Here is a 14530-nt window from a genome sequence, read left to right as displayed (position 1 = left end):
TTAAAACACATTCATCCCAGAAAAGATTTATTGTTACATATAGCAAAGTTGTATTTACAAACGCAAAATTTGGGAGTAGCAGAATTGGGGAGTAAGGATGGGAGTGGGTGAAGTTCTCAAACATTCTGCTGGGAGGGGAAAATAATGGAAGGACACAAAAAAAAAAAAAAAAAAAAAAAAAAAAAAGAAAGAACAAAGATAGAGACATGGAGACAAGAAATTAAGCCACATGAAATGAGGTTACCAAAAGGCAAGCAGCCCTGACAATGCCTACCATTCCTGAGAAACCTGATGAGCCTGCAAAAAAAAGCCCCAAATTCCCTCTGAAGACAAGTGAGACCACAAATGGAAACCTGTTTTTACCCCTTTTCCTGATATTGTCTATAGCATTCTGACTGGGGTCAGAAGGATATTTAATATCTCCCTTTGACTTTCTGAGATGACTAAATCACTAAGAATAGCCAGGAAGAAACGATTTTCTGAGTCAAGAGATATGTAATGAAGGAGAAAGGAAAACAAGGGATTGTGGTTACAGTTGCTGCTGTGGTGAACTGGATTTTATTCATGATGACATTTTTTCTACACTTTATCTTAAAAGAGATCATACATTTTTTTCCACTCATTTTAACAAAAAGACAACAAACCCTGAAAGCACATTCAGTCTTTTCTGAGAATGTCACAGTCCTTCCTTAACATGGATATGTTCCAGCAACAGAACCAATGGAGTGCATGGACAAACTTCTTTCAAAAATGTCTTGGTTATTATGTCTCACAATTAATTAACATTAAAAGGTCTTCAATCGTACAAGACTGAATGAGGCAGGACAGCAGGCAACTAGGAAGATGTATGACCTGTAAGATGACTGTGAAAATCACTGACAGTCAATCACAGATGCTTCAAAAGGAGTGTGGGAACAGCCAGTGAGGAAAAAATATTGCCAAGCCCACTATCTGGAACAATTTTTTTTTTTTCTTAAAATGACTACATAGTAATTTTATATAGCCCTACATATCAGAGAAATTCTTATTCACACATATAACCTTAGGTATGACTTAAATTTCTTCCCAGGCAGCTGAACTCTAACATTTAAAACACAGTGGACTTATTTTCTGCACTTCATTTCCACATCTTTTAAATGAAGACCCATCCTTTCTCTCACTTTCTGTGTGTCATTTTATGTGAAGTAGTAGAGTTACTGCACCTTACTACATGTGTGTACAGCACTGAGCACAAACAGATACTGCCACTAAGCACTATGGTGGTCCTCAGTCAGGCTGCAGATTTATTGTACAGACAGCCTCTGTGACAGAAAAATCACAACAACTTACTCCGTAGTCTCTGTTTACATCACTAATCTGCCAATAGTTGTTTGGAACACCCATCCGATTATATTCTTCATTGAGGTCCACAAGCTTCCACCCTTGTTCTCGTTCTTCTTTGTCTAATTTTGGATTGAAGGAGAAGCAATACAGTTCTTCATATTTCACTGGGAAAAATAATAAGCAAAGAAACATAAAGGGTAAATGACTTCAAATTTCCCGTCCTGAAATCACACTTCAAAACCAGAACTTGGCATGGACCTTGATGCAGCTTCCTTTCAAAGAGTACAGTTTACTTTACAAAAGCACATATCCTGGCTTATATCTACTGTCAAGAAAACTTTGAAAGTATATGCTCTTTTGTTATTTGTATATGTTGCAATGTATGTGCCTTAATAGAAGTGCTACTTAAAATATACTGTTCTGCTAGTCTTCAGTAGATTTGTAAAAACTTTTCCCAGCACAAAGACAAAATGTCAGCATTAGGCTTTGATCCAAAGAAAACTAAAGTCAGTGCCAGAGTAAGCACTTGTTCTTCAAAAGAATTTGCTATCTAGAGGTAGTTTGGACGTCCCTTTATTAATGTAACATTTATCCTGTGACAAAGAAAAAAGATATGAACAATGGACTTTGCAGCACATTCTCACAAAAAATCATAGCAGTCATTGTCCCTAATTAGGAAGGTTTCCAATAGATCCAATGAAATCATAATTTTGTAGACTGCAAAATTCTGTCCTTGAATTTTTAGCAAATGCATTCAAGATACACAATATGTAATTGCATAAAAGAAGCATGTGTTACATCAAATATTTTATCATGTCCAGGAAGTTGTTTAAGTAGCTATGCCACCTGTCCCCCTCAACCACGTACCATATATGAAAGTTTGGTGGTGCTGGAGTTTTTTAACTTTTTTTAGGAGTATATCTGTATTTATTAGTGTCTTAATCCTGGTGACCAGTGGCAGCCAGACACCACTGCCATTGAATCCCAGCTGTTACTGACATGAGTAACTATCCAGCATACAACTTGAAATTCATGTTCTCATTGATACTTTATATACTGCTTTGTCACAGGGGCATATTTCATTCTGTTACTCAAAGCTCCTTAAAACTTTCTGATCAACAGATCCCTAACTATAGAACTGAAGTAAACCACAAGCTGAGTCCTCTCTGATCTCATAGTTCTCCACTGATACACTTGCTGTACAATCATTAAATTTAAATACTACACTCCTTTTCTAATAACATATACCTAATAAGCAGAATCTTACTACATTGCTGTGTTCTGTACTGAACAGAACTTACAGCTATAAAAATAATAAATCACCCCCCCATAATAATAAGGCTACCATCTTTTTCTGTAGAAAGTCTTTACTTTTATTTTGATTTTGTCTTCTAAAGGTCTAATGTAAGTTATGTTTTGCCTTTTTAAATGTCATTGAATTGACTGTATATATACACACACAAAAGTATGAACAGAAAGAAAGAAAACTTCATGTTAACTCTGTCAGGAACATACTGAAAACCAATGAAGTCTTGAGTAGGGAGAAAAAAGGGAACGATTTCCACATTTTCCAGTAGTTTCAACTCCTTCTGTATTCTCTAATTTCAAATTTCTGGCATGACACAGATTAGGAGGACAGTCTGGTTTATTTCTCACATGTTAACCTAAAGTTTTAGCACAGTCCATAAATCCAACCTGAGCTTTTGGTAGTAATCTGAGCTCCTGTTTCCACTGCTTTGTAGTCAGAAGCATCTGGATTTTCTTTCCAATGGACCTGCTGTTCAGAGGCACAAGCAAAGCCTTTAAAAATCTACCTATGTATCCAGGTTATTTATGACTGTAGTCTGCCTCAACATAATAAGTATTATCACATGATGGTATCTGCACATAGTAACAAAAATGTTCAAGCATTAGTAGTCAGTGCCTTAAAGGTCAGTTACCACATCTTTGCCAGTACTTACAGGAACCTTCCCAATCTTTCGGTAATTTTGCCATAAACATCTGCAATCCTGCTATTAAACATGTAGTATCTTATGACCACATTGTTTTACAAAATGGCTTAATTAAGAAAAAAGGGCCAAATTCAGCTGACAGCTTGGCCTTATTAAAATTCTAGCAAAAAAAAAAGCATAACCTTCACCTTTAATGTAACTAGGACATCAGATAGCATAGAACATGCTAAGCCAGTATACAACATGAGCTTCTCTCAGGAATGAATGAAAAGAACAGGCAGAGGATGAAAAATAGAGCCTGAATAGGTCAAATTATCTGCTCATGGAGTAACAAATACCTTCTAATGCTGAATAACCATATTACCTAAAGAAAGTACAGCTTCATACACTGACAAAATGACAGGGAAGAGCACTGTCAGGTACAAATGACTCAGCTTGAATCAGAGCCTTCTAATTTTGAGTAGGTAGGCAAGATTTTATCCTGTCTCAAATCACGATCAGATAGTTTGCTGGAGAAGGAAAATGTTTTCCTGCACAGGAATGCTGCTGTTCAGCTAAACTATGCAAAGAAGTAATTCTACAGTGCTGTTACTGCATCTTCTTTACTCAGACCTTCTTGTTCACTGCAGTCAGTCACCGAACTTGTATTCATGGTCCTCAGCTACTCTTCCTTTCATCATTCTGGTGCATAGCAGCATGCACACCACCTCCTGCCTCCAAGAAAAAGGATTACAGAATCACATGCCTCCCAGCATACATGAACATATACTTGCAGCTGAGGTGCATGGAATGAATCCAGATTTTCATCAGCAGAACCACTGATTGAATTTTTCTAATTGTTTTAAATTTCTCTGATTACTTTCATCCTGCTACTTTAAGTTACTTCTACTACAGCTATATAGTACTATTGCTACTACTAGAACTTTATAAAGTTGAGTAGCTGTGCTGGTGGACGTGCAATTTTTGTCTCCTCTACACAGTAGATAAAATTGGTACTCTCCTAATAAGAAAAAAATTAAATCCAGTTGTTGTCAGCTTTGTAAAGACTGCAACAGATAATTTATTTACATACTATTAAAATAATAATAAAGAGCAAAAATTGGTGTTATATTTCTAAAGTCATAGTTTAAAATAAACAATCAAGAAGTTTTGTCAGTTGGGTCTTAGGAGAGCACAGTGCAGACAGGAGCTACAATGTAGGCAATCAAATGTTGGGCTTTGATGCAACATTTGGTTTTTCATTGAAAAGAGAAAAGGTTTCAAAAGGATCTTGAACTGAATTCAGAAACACACAGGGCATATTCAAAATGTAGATAATTATAGGCCAAAATATGGGCAGCCCAGTGAAATAGAACAACTACTTGCTGCTAAACCTTTCACCAATTTTAAGGAATTTCTGCACAGCACAAAAAGCCATAATGGAAATCTTGACCAGTAAATATATTGTAAAGTTTTTGTTACAACAGGGACATAAAACCTACCTGAATTTAGAATATTATCCTAAATTTACGTTTACGCATGTCATCCAGCAAATGAGTTGCACACAACTCATAGCATCATAATATATAGCAATATAGTATATTTCATGGCCCATGATGCTCTAGAGTATTATTTTAAATAGAAGTTCATGTCATACTTTATGGAGTGAACTACTTATTTTAATAAGCTTTCTTCATTGATCTTCAAATTATTATATCAATATTTCTCTCATAACACATCCCTACTGAACCTTTTTTCTTAACCTGCAAAGGACAAAGATGCACAGATACATTTCTTCCATTAAATTCTCCCTCTTCAGGATGAAGGCTGATTTTTGCGCTGTTTTCTTCCCATACCTGGTCGAGCCAGACGTATCAGAGATATGTAAACGTCATGGCAGTCTCGTTCCTGAGGGATCACCAGATGGATGACCTGGAAGTTCTTGCAGCGGATCAGTAACGGGCAACCAGTGGCAGTAGTGGCTTGCTTCTCAATAGAGGCAATTTGACTGTGGAGAACCTGAGGAGAATTGAAAAGAGTTATGCTAGTCAAATCTTTAAGAAGAAAACTAATTATTTATAATGATGTGCCAGAACAGGCACAGTAGCTTCCACTACTGTTTCAGAAAACCCTCATGCTCCTCCTCTTGTAGTTTGGTTCCTATCTCCAGCTTCAGGCTCAAGCAGCTTGATATATCACCTGCAGACAAAGAGGCATTTCTGGAGAGTTTCAGCTGCTCAAACATCAGCCTGCTCATGTTATCCAAAGCTTTTTGTTTGTTTGCTTTAGTGTAGGCTAGTGGTTGTTAAAACTCTTTTCATACATTTGCACAGTGAAAAAATGAACCAGCATCAGTTACATAAGGCTAAAATATTGTGCCTCCTCATGGGTAGAATGGTAATGCTGATATAATTTTAAATACTTCATCAAATGACATGAAACATTACAATAAAAACCTGGTCAGGAATAGTGGGATCAAAGGAACATGGAGTTAATAAGTGCAAAAATGGACAAGGGGTGCATAATTAAGCTACATAAAAGCCTAATTATAATAAAATAAATACAATAAAATAAATAATTACAATAATAAAATTACAAAATTACAAAAATAAAAAATTACAATAAAAGACTCTCAGATGTATGACACCGAGCCATAGCTGTATCTATATGTGTACATGTGTGCTGGTTTTGGCTGGGGTAAAGTTAATTTCCTTTACAGTGGCTGACATGGGGCTGTGTTTTGGATTTGCACTGAATACAGGGTTGATAATATAGAGATGGCTTTAATAGAGATGCTTACACAGAGCCAAGGCCTACTGCAATGCTGGCAAAGAAAATGAGAGTGCATGGGGGACTGGGAGGAGGCACAGCCAGGACAGGTGACCCCGACTGACCAAAGGGATATTCCAGACCATATGACCCCATGCTCAGTATGTAAAGTGGAAGGAAGCAGGAAGCAGGGCACATTTGGAGTGATGACATTCACGTTTCCAAGTCACTGTTAGGTGTGATGGAGCCCTGCTCTCCTGGAGATGGCTGAACACCTGCCTGCCCATGGGAAGCAGTGAATTTGATCCTTGTTTTGCTTTGCCTGTGTGTGTGGCTTTTGCTTTCCCTATTAAACTCTCTTTATCTTAACCCATGAGTTTTCTACCTTTTACCCTTTAGCTTCTCTCCCTGATTCTGCTGGTTAGCAGAGTGAGCGAGTGGCTGTGAGGGGCTTGGTCAATGGCTGGGGTTAAACCACAAGAAAATGCAATGTATGTTGTCAATCAATCAAAACAGTTAGTTCAAAATACTACTTTATAAAAAAAATTAAGAGTATTAAACCAACAAAATCACTGATTCAACACTAGCAGTAAGGGAGAAGGCCAAAAATTGACAGAGCCAAGGAAGTATTTCACATTCAAGGCAATTTTCCTTAGTTCTTCCTGGATGATAGGAGCAACAGTGCAGTTTACAGCAGCTGTTCCTCAGTCAATCACATCTGGTATTCATACAGTGAAGACCCTTCTATTCCTCTTACTATACTGTAATACCTAGAATCTACTGAAAATTTTTGAAAATTACTCAGCTGGAACTTCACATTGCCCCATAAAAGCATCCATATGAACTAATTAACTATTTTTAAAGTGTTTTGGAAGTAATTTTCATATTATCATCAGTAAAGTGCCATGCACTTACAGCTAACTGAAATAATAAAAATTCATACCCAGGTTTCTTTGCGAGTTTCAGAACCATTCTCCACAAATATGACATGGGTAGCTGTTAAATATAACGTTCCCACCACAGCTCTTCTTGAAGATAAACGATCAAGTAACCTAACATTTTCCACCTATACAAAAAAGTGACAGAGGAAAAAAAAAAGAAATAATTAGACTATGACAGAAAGCTCAAGTGAGAGCTTAATGTTCACATTTTGTCTATTACAAAGTTCTTTTCAGCACAACATTAAATATCAAAGAAGTATAACTATATGAGGAAATGTAATTATATTATGTGATTTATTTCCAGATCTTCCTTAATGTTCCTTTTCTCCCCTCTCTTGTGGTACCTCTGTATCCAAAAACCTGTTACGTAACACTTCCAAAGACAATTTCTCACTTGAGCTCTTCCTTGTGATCTCATCTTACCAAAACCCTGTGACAGCAAGGCAGGGCCTCTCCTTCAGCTAAACTCTAGCTCCATTCAAGCCATTCCAGCTAAATTAAAATAATAATAATAAGTAGGAGATAATGCTGGTAGAGTGTCTTTCTTCAATGGGTCTCATTCAGGTAAATTTTCTCCCAGGCAAATCTCTGTTAACATTTAAAACAAAGTTAAAAGAGTTTAAAAGAGTTAAAAAGAAACATTTTGATGTTGCTCCCTACATTCCTGTACGGGCTGATAGCAGAGGTCACACTGGAAGTTTTTGCCTTCAGTAACTTTTCAATGGGACTCAACAGCTCCACTTCCACTGCTCTCCCACCTTGGGCACAAAATGGTCATTGTCCCTTTGCTGCCCTCCTGACAACAGGAGAGTCTAAAACACATTATTAACTCTCAGATCACGAGCTTGTGACTTGTAAATCATTAGTGGTTTGCATATGGCATGTGCTATAGGCTCCTATTAGAGGTAGGAACTAGATGATCTTTAAGGTCCCTTTGAACACAAACCATTCTAGGCTTCCATGATTTCTGACTGAGAAACTAAAATAATAAAAAAATTAACAAGTTGGATATTCAGTGGGATAAAACCTGCCCAAAACAGTTACCAGTTTGTTACCATGGGTTTGATGGATGTCCAACTACAACAATTTTAAAACTAATATTAGTTGATTCTCCTGAAAAATAGAATGACAGTATCTGAGACTTACATGTTTGTGATGTGTATTCCAAATACATGGCACTATTTTAAAAATGGGAATAAAGAAAACTTTAAAATGAAAATAAGCCAGTTTAGTAGCAAAATGCTTAAAATCAAGCCATTATTAAAGCAGAGTCATCTCCCTCAAGGCTAGTTATAATCTGTTTTAAACAAAACTAAAACTTTTTATTTAAACAAAAAAGCCTGCTAGAAAGCATGGATGAAGTCTTTTCCCAGGGCCATCTACTTCAGAGGTCATGTATTGGCTTGAGAAGGAATGGAAGAAATACAATATTAACCAAGCAAGCATTCAGCAGCAAGCAAAAGAGGAGGGGTGATACAAAAGAAAAACATAGGCAGTGCCCTTCTGAAAGGAACCCACAAAAGCAATAAAAATCAGCATTGTCTGGATGAAGAAAGGTCGCTACACTGCAGTCCAACCAGGGCTCTGCTGCACAGGCACTGATCTTGCACAAAGCACTCATCACCCACCCCAGCCTACAAAGTGAGCTAGCATGGGACATGGAACACAAGCAAAGCAGACATCCACACAACAGGACAGAGCTGAGGGATGAATTTCCAGACCTCCAAGGTCACATCCTTCCCCACTCATCAATCACAACCTCATGACTGAAAAATGCTAACCAACAAAGCTCCTCTTTGGTTGTGTGGTTTTTTTTTTTGGTGGTTTTTTTTTGGGGGTTTTTTGGGTTTTTTTTGGTGTTTTTTTTTTTTTTTTGGTGTTTTTTTAATACAGAGCTAGAAATAAATCAAAGGTTGTATCTGATTGAATAGGAACAGTTGCAGTACCGGCTGTGTGGTAAGTCTGATTTCATCAAAGCAAATGCAGTAGCTGCACTGGGGAGATCAGAATTCACCTCTCCCTGGAGTTTGTTTCTCAAGAAGAGACAGTTGCAGCAGCTGAGGGAAGAGTGTGAGAGGCAGGCATGTACTCATGCTCCCTCAGGATCTCAACCCAGCTCTGGGGCCTTCCTAAGATGAGGTCACACTTTTTAATACCCATAACTGTGTTTACATTCCATTCATTTTATTAAATAGCATTTTGTATATCTGTAACTTATTTGGTGTCCATAACACCCTGTGAGAGTGAACTTCACATTTCAGGTCTACATTGTACAACAAAATCTCTTCCTCCTGCTCTTTTTGAACCTGTCACCAGTTACGTGCCACATGTGCTGTTACAGATACTTCCCTCCATCCTTGTGTTCCAAGAGTGAAGAGCCCAACTTTACATAGTTGTGACCTTTATGGAAGCTATTACAGACAAGCTCTTCCACACTTTTGACTATTCTGCATGAGGTCTACTTCCTGAGAAAAGGCGAAAAGTGCAAACAGAACTCAAAAGTTGGATGTACAACATCCAACATCTGTAGCCTGTGGAGTGGGATAGAGATGTTTGCTCTTTTTCTTTTTATTTAGTTTTTAAAAGTTCTCAAACATTCCTTGGTTTTTTGTCCTCTGCTGAACACACTAGGGTTTGGGTTAGTTTTGGGAGGCTTTTTGTTCTTGTTTTTTTTAGAACTAGCAATTGTAACTCTTAGTCGTGCCTGCATACATAAGCTAAGATGTGTATTTATTAATGATAAATTTAGTACATCAGTATAATGAGGCATTGCTCAATCTTAGATTTCACTCTGCTGATCAAAGGATTCAGAAAATGAGCCTTCTTTCTTCTTCTGCCCTCTCCCAATCAGGAAAAGAAAGCCATGTCCAGCAGTTTGTTTAAACCTAGAGAGTTTGCGAATAGAGGGAATAGGAATATGTTCATTTCCACAAGAAGGGAGCACATATTGCAATAGTGCTTTGGAATAGGAGTTTTTCCATCTAAAAAGTCACAGCATGCTGAGAAGTCAGCACTAGTAGCCAAAATTTATATCAGAAACAGATAATAATTATTTTTCTTTTTTTTCCCTATAAAACAATGCTCCACTTTTTCACCAAATTAACTGGAGACATTATTGGAGAATGTAGGAAATTATGTATGTACTGACATGTCAGGAAAAAGCATAGCAACCATGCACAGGTGCTTCACCTAAAATGAACAACTGGTGTGAGAGACCAGATTGGAAAACACAAGTCTGTAAAGCTGAGAGCTGGAAGAACACAAGGAATTAGAAAGAAAACATTAGCCAAGGCAGTCTAGAGAGGGGCATCTAAGTAAAACTTCTATAATTTAAATAATTTATTTGAAGCTCTTGCCACTTTTTTTTCTCCTTCTTTTTTATTTTTCTTTCCTGATGACTGTGGTTGTCTAGGCCTAAAGAAAAGACCACCAGGAGATTTATTTCAATGACTACTTACATGGAGATAAATAAAGATGCCCAGAAAGTCTATTTCCAATGCAACACAGATGACAGAAAAAAAGGAGGAAAAAATAGAAGTTAAAGGGAACACAGATTAAGAACAGATGGAAGGCACTTTTTACTCAGAGAATAAACATGACAAATGACTTACAAACAAGGTTGCCAAGGGGTCATTCAAGAAAAAAATGTTATCTTAGGGAAAATCATGGGCCAGAGTTTTATTCAGGCACAACTCCCACCAGTTTCAACAGGACTCCCACCTAGGGAAGAACAGCAAGTATATGACCCTGAAAGCATTTGGAAAAGATTGTGTGCCAAAATGTTATTCCTAAAAATATTCAAGTACCCTAATTTGTTTTCATTTTTAGTTTAAATAACTTTTTAAATAAGCTTTGACTGCATTACCTATTTTTGAATGCTTTTTGAATATTCTACCTTTGTCCTCACTTCTTTAAGCTGTTTCAGTCTCCAAACACGTTAGCATCTCAAAACAGTGCAGAAGTTACTGCAACTATTTCAGGCTGCTCACAGTTCCACATAGGAAAGCTTTTTTCAGATAAACACAGCATCATTTCTGACTGTGGGCTCAGACTGAGCAGAGAAAGGAGAAGCAAAACTGTACAGCAGATTGGACAGAACTGGAGCTTCCTGTCACAGCAAAGCCCATGTGCAGCATGGGGATGCCATCTGACACAAAATGGTCTCTACTGCAGGATTTTCCAATAAAATTAAATTCTGAATTATGAAAAAAAAAAAAACCAAACCTCAAAGAGCTTTTTTCTCTTACATAGGTTTTAAGTTTATGTGTTTGCTTCCTATGCATTAGCTAACTTGAAGTAGAAGACACTTAAACACTCTAATTCCTTATCCCAAGAAGGAGAAATGCCAGAAAACCCTCCCAGCCAGGAGAAAGCTGCCAAAAAGGTAAGCAGGGAATGTCCTCACTCAGGCCACATCCTCAGGAGCTTTTCTGTTGTTCAGACACTTGAAATTCATTGCTCTACCACAACCTGTAAAAGCAAGTTTCATGTAAAAGCTGATTAAGTACCTTGAAATGTGGCTGTACCAATGAGTTCCAGTGATTCTTCAAGGATAAAGAAAGGCCACTTTCACAAACATCTCTGCTGCTGACAAAGCAGTCAAGGTTGGGCCCTAGGGGCACACACTTAGCCCTACCAAGACTTCTTCTCGTCCATCCCCTTGGCCTCCTAGACTAACCAGAGATTTCTGCTGCCTTCCCTACTCTCCTCAAGAGGTTACACACATGAGTAAAAGCAAATCTTCTTTTGAAGAAAAAAAAACTGCCTCCTGGGAATTCGTGATAGGACTCTCACTGGCCTTAGCACTGCTGGCAGACAAAAGCTAAGGGAAGAGCTTGTGAAAGCCAAAAGCCTGAGCCTAATGAGAAAAAAGGAGCACAGCTGGTATGGTTTAAGGCCAAGTGGAATATTTGAGCTTTCTTCACCCTGGTTGACCCCAGCTATCCATGTGTTTAACATAATTCCTGAGAGTGAAAAAAGACAACATGTAAAAGACCAAATACTATTACTTTTTTTTTCCAACACAAAGATAGTAGTGTTGTTAAACAAAATATACAATAAGTGATCTTTTTTGCATGCTCTTCGAGCAAGAATAAAAGAAAAATGAATTGCCAATTGATGCTGCCTTTTAATGTGGTTTCCATTCTATTTCATAAGAACCATAAAAACTGTACTTGATCCATGTTACTTTTTTATATTTTTCTCTCTGAAAAGATCTCCCACGTACAGTAAAATAATGCACAGTCTATGAAGTTAGATGGCTGAATATGTCAAAAGACTCAAAGCCAAAAGTAAATCATTACATTTAAGCAAAGACACTTTAAGAGATGCATTGTAAAAAGTTTCCTCAGGGCAGATCTGGCAGGATGGGGGAAAATATTCAAGAAAAATCTAAACTAGTTTAATTTTCTAAAGGACTAATGTGAAATGGAGGAAAAGAGCTGAAAAAATAATAAGGAATTATTCATAATAGCAAGACAGACAACAAAGTACCTAATTATTTGGCTTTAAAAGGAAACTAAACTGCTAAGATCTATAAAGACTAAGGTCAGCACCACATTATCAGATACACCTGAGTAGCAGCTGCATAATGGGAGCAGCAAACAATAACCTATTACAAGAGTATAGAGCATTACAATATGGTGTCAACATTGTAACACAAGGCTCATACATAAAATTTTCTCTTTCAGTCTGTATTAGATCTCATTTGTCTAGAAAAGGAGAAGAGAGCAACTAAGTGTATTCAATTAAAAATGCTATCTAAGGGCTTTAAATTTAGGAAAACCAGGGCTTCCTCAAGGCAGTAAATCTTAATACATTTGCCAAATTTGTTTAAATTTGGCTCTGAAAAGATATATAGGGAGAAGGAATTCTGCATGCAGCCAAAGGATACAAATAAGAAATATATCTTTAAACTCTTGTATTTGATACAGTCTTTTCTGTTACATGTTTAAAACCATGCCCTGTTCAGCAGCCTGTTTTAGAGCAGCAGTACCAAGCCATATCAGCTGTGCAGGCCACGAGAGATTTGCATTAAAAATGGATTTGTAGGTCTCCTTTTCTACTGGTAGGGTCCTGTCCTTCTCAGCAGAGTACACCTGCACAGCAGGAAATGTCAGTGTGCATTTTCTATTGCAAATAGACCATTCCTTTCATTTGCAGACAGCAATAGCTCAAATACCACACACTTGGGCCCATTAGCAGCAGGCCTAGAGATTCCAGCCTTGACCACCCCAAAGCCTAACTTCTGAAATCCTTCATTCCAACTTCAGTCTCCTACTATGCATAAAAAAAAAATATCAAAGAGGACCCTGCAGACATGCAGTCTTAATGATTTCCAGTACTATTTTCCAAGCGCAATAAGGTTTAGAGTTAGCAGTTTAGACATAAATACCAAGATAACAAATTAAAATACAAAACTACCCACACATGATTTTTAGAGCTTGTTTTATCCAGCTACCTCTTTAGTGAGCATCACATTATTGAAAATATTAAAGTCTGCGTGATCTTCTGACCATTTTTGACTAAATATTTTGAGAATAATGGCTGTTACAAGATTTTGTTTAAATCAAAACTCACTGTAATAAGAAGGTAGCTTGATGACTCTAATTAAAAAAAAAATATTTTATAGCACAATTCCAAACAGATATTTTAAGTTCAATCCCACAATATGTGGACATTTTTTGCAGTTTTTATTTTTATTTTATCCACCTCCAGTCTGATGTTACCACAGAACATTTTCTGGCATAGTATACTACAAAGCTCACTTGTATTAAATTTATCCTTTGGGCTCAAAGTCTCATAGCACAAAGATGGAATAAATGGAACCCAAAGAAAACTAAATTGCATTCTAAATACAGAAGATTTATTAATAAGAAAAAATCCATAACTCACAAAATCAGAGTTGAATGTGTCCAGGATTAGTGTAGATGATTTAATGCATCATTTGACTAAAGTAGTGAAGTAGAATGACATATTTGAAGCCATTAAACATTACTGGACCCAGAACAGGCTAAACAATTTTTAATCATGATGTAAAATGAGAAACAGTTATGAAGTCAGAAAACACCAGCTGAATTGTAAGACACACTGCTCTAAGTTGTATACTTAAAGTACAGAAACCACCTTCACACAACACTTGAAAAGCAGAAAATCAACTTTGCACTTAAAAGACATAATGTGTTTGCTGTAACCTGATGACCCAAAACGCCATTAAAAGGCAAAGGCCATGCCAGCCTCACCTCCTCTACCTTTTCTAAGTAGCAAACTAAACACAAGTTTAGCCAAACTCTAGTACTATACTGGAGTGTCTGTGGCACTCCATTCCCCATTCCCAGTGGGGGAAACAACCAGTCCATGTCCCCGGGTGTTTCCAGATAGCACCTCAGGGCTGCTGCCACCTTTCTACATAACTGAAATAAATCAAACTTTTCCAAAAGGAATTGTAGCTTGGATACAGAGAACATAACTATAATATCACACCTTATCTCAACAGAAGGCACACAGAGAGCAGTGGTAGAATACGCCAACTTACCTTAAAAAAATGTGGAGATCCAGCAACCCAGA

The 14530-nt window shown here is 37.2% G+C and overlaps 1 protein-coding gene across 1 annotated transcript in view; it reads right to left on the bottom strand.

Moving 5' to 3' along the window:
- Positions 1-14530, bottom strand: part of MTMR7 (myotubularin related protein 7) — a 54321-nt gene that overhangs the window by 22210 nt on the left and 17581 nt on the right. Inside the window, exons 3-5 of the mRNA XM_053976670.1 lie at positions 6967-7089; positions 5111-5273; positions 1330-1487 (exon numbers count right to left, since the gene is read on the bottom strand). Of these exons, the coding sequence (XP_053832645.1) occupies positions 1330-1487; positions 5111-5273; positions 6967-7089 (444 nt within the window). The remainder of the gene's footprint in view (positions 1-1329; positions 1488-5110; positions 5274-6966; positions 7090-14530) is intronic.

This window comes from Vidua macroura, chromosome 4 (genome assembly GCF_024509145.1).
Source record: "Vidua macroura isolate BioBank_ID:100142 chromosome 4, ASM2450914v1, whole genome shotgun sequence".
Lineage (NCBI taxonomy): Eukaryota > Metazoa > Chordata > Aves > Passeriformes > Viduidae > Vidua > Vidua macroura.
Note: the sequence above shows the minus strand (reverse complement) of the source record. Positions and strands in the feature narration are given on the sequence as shown.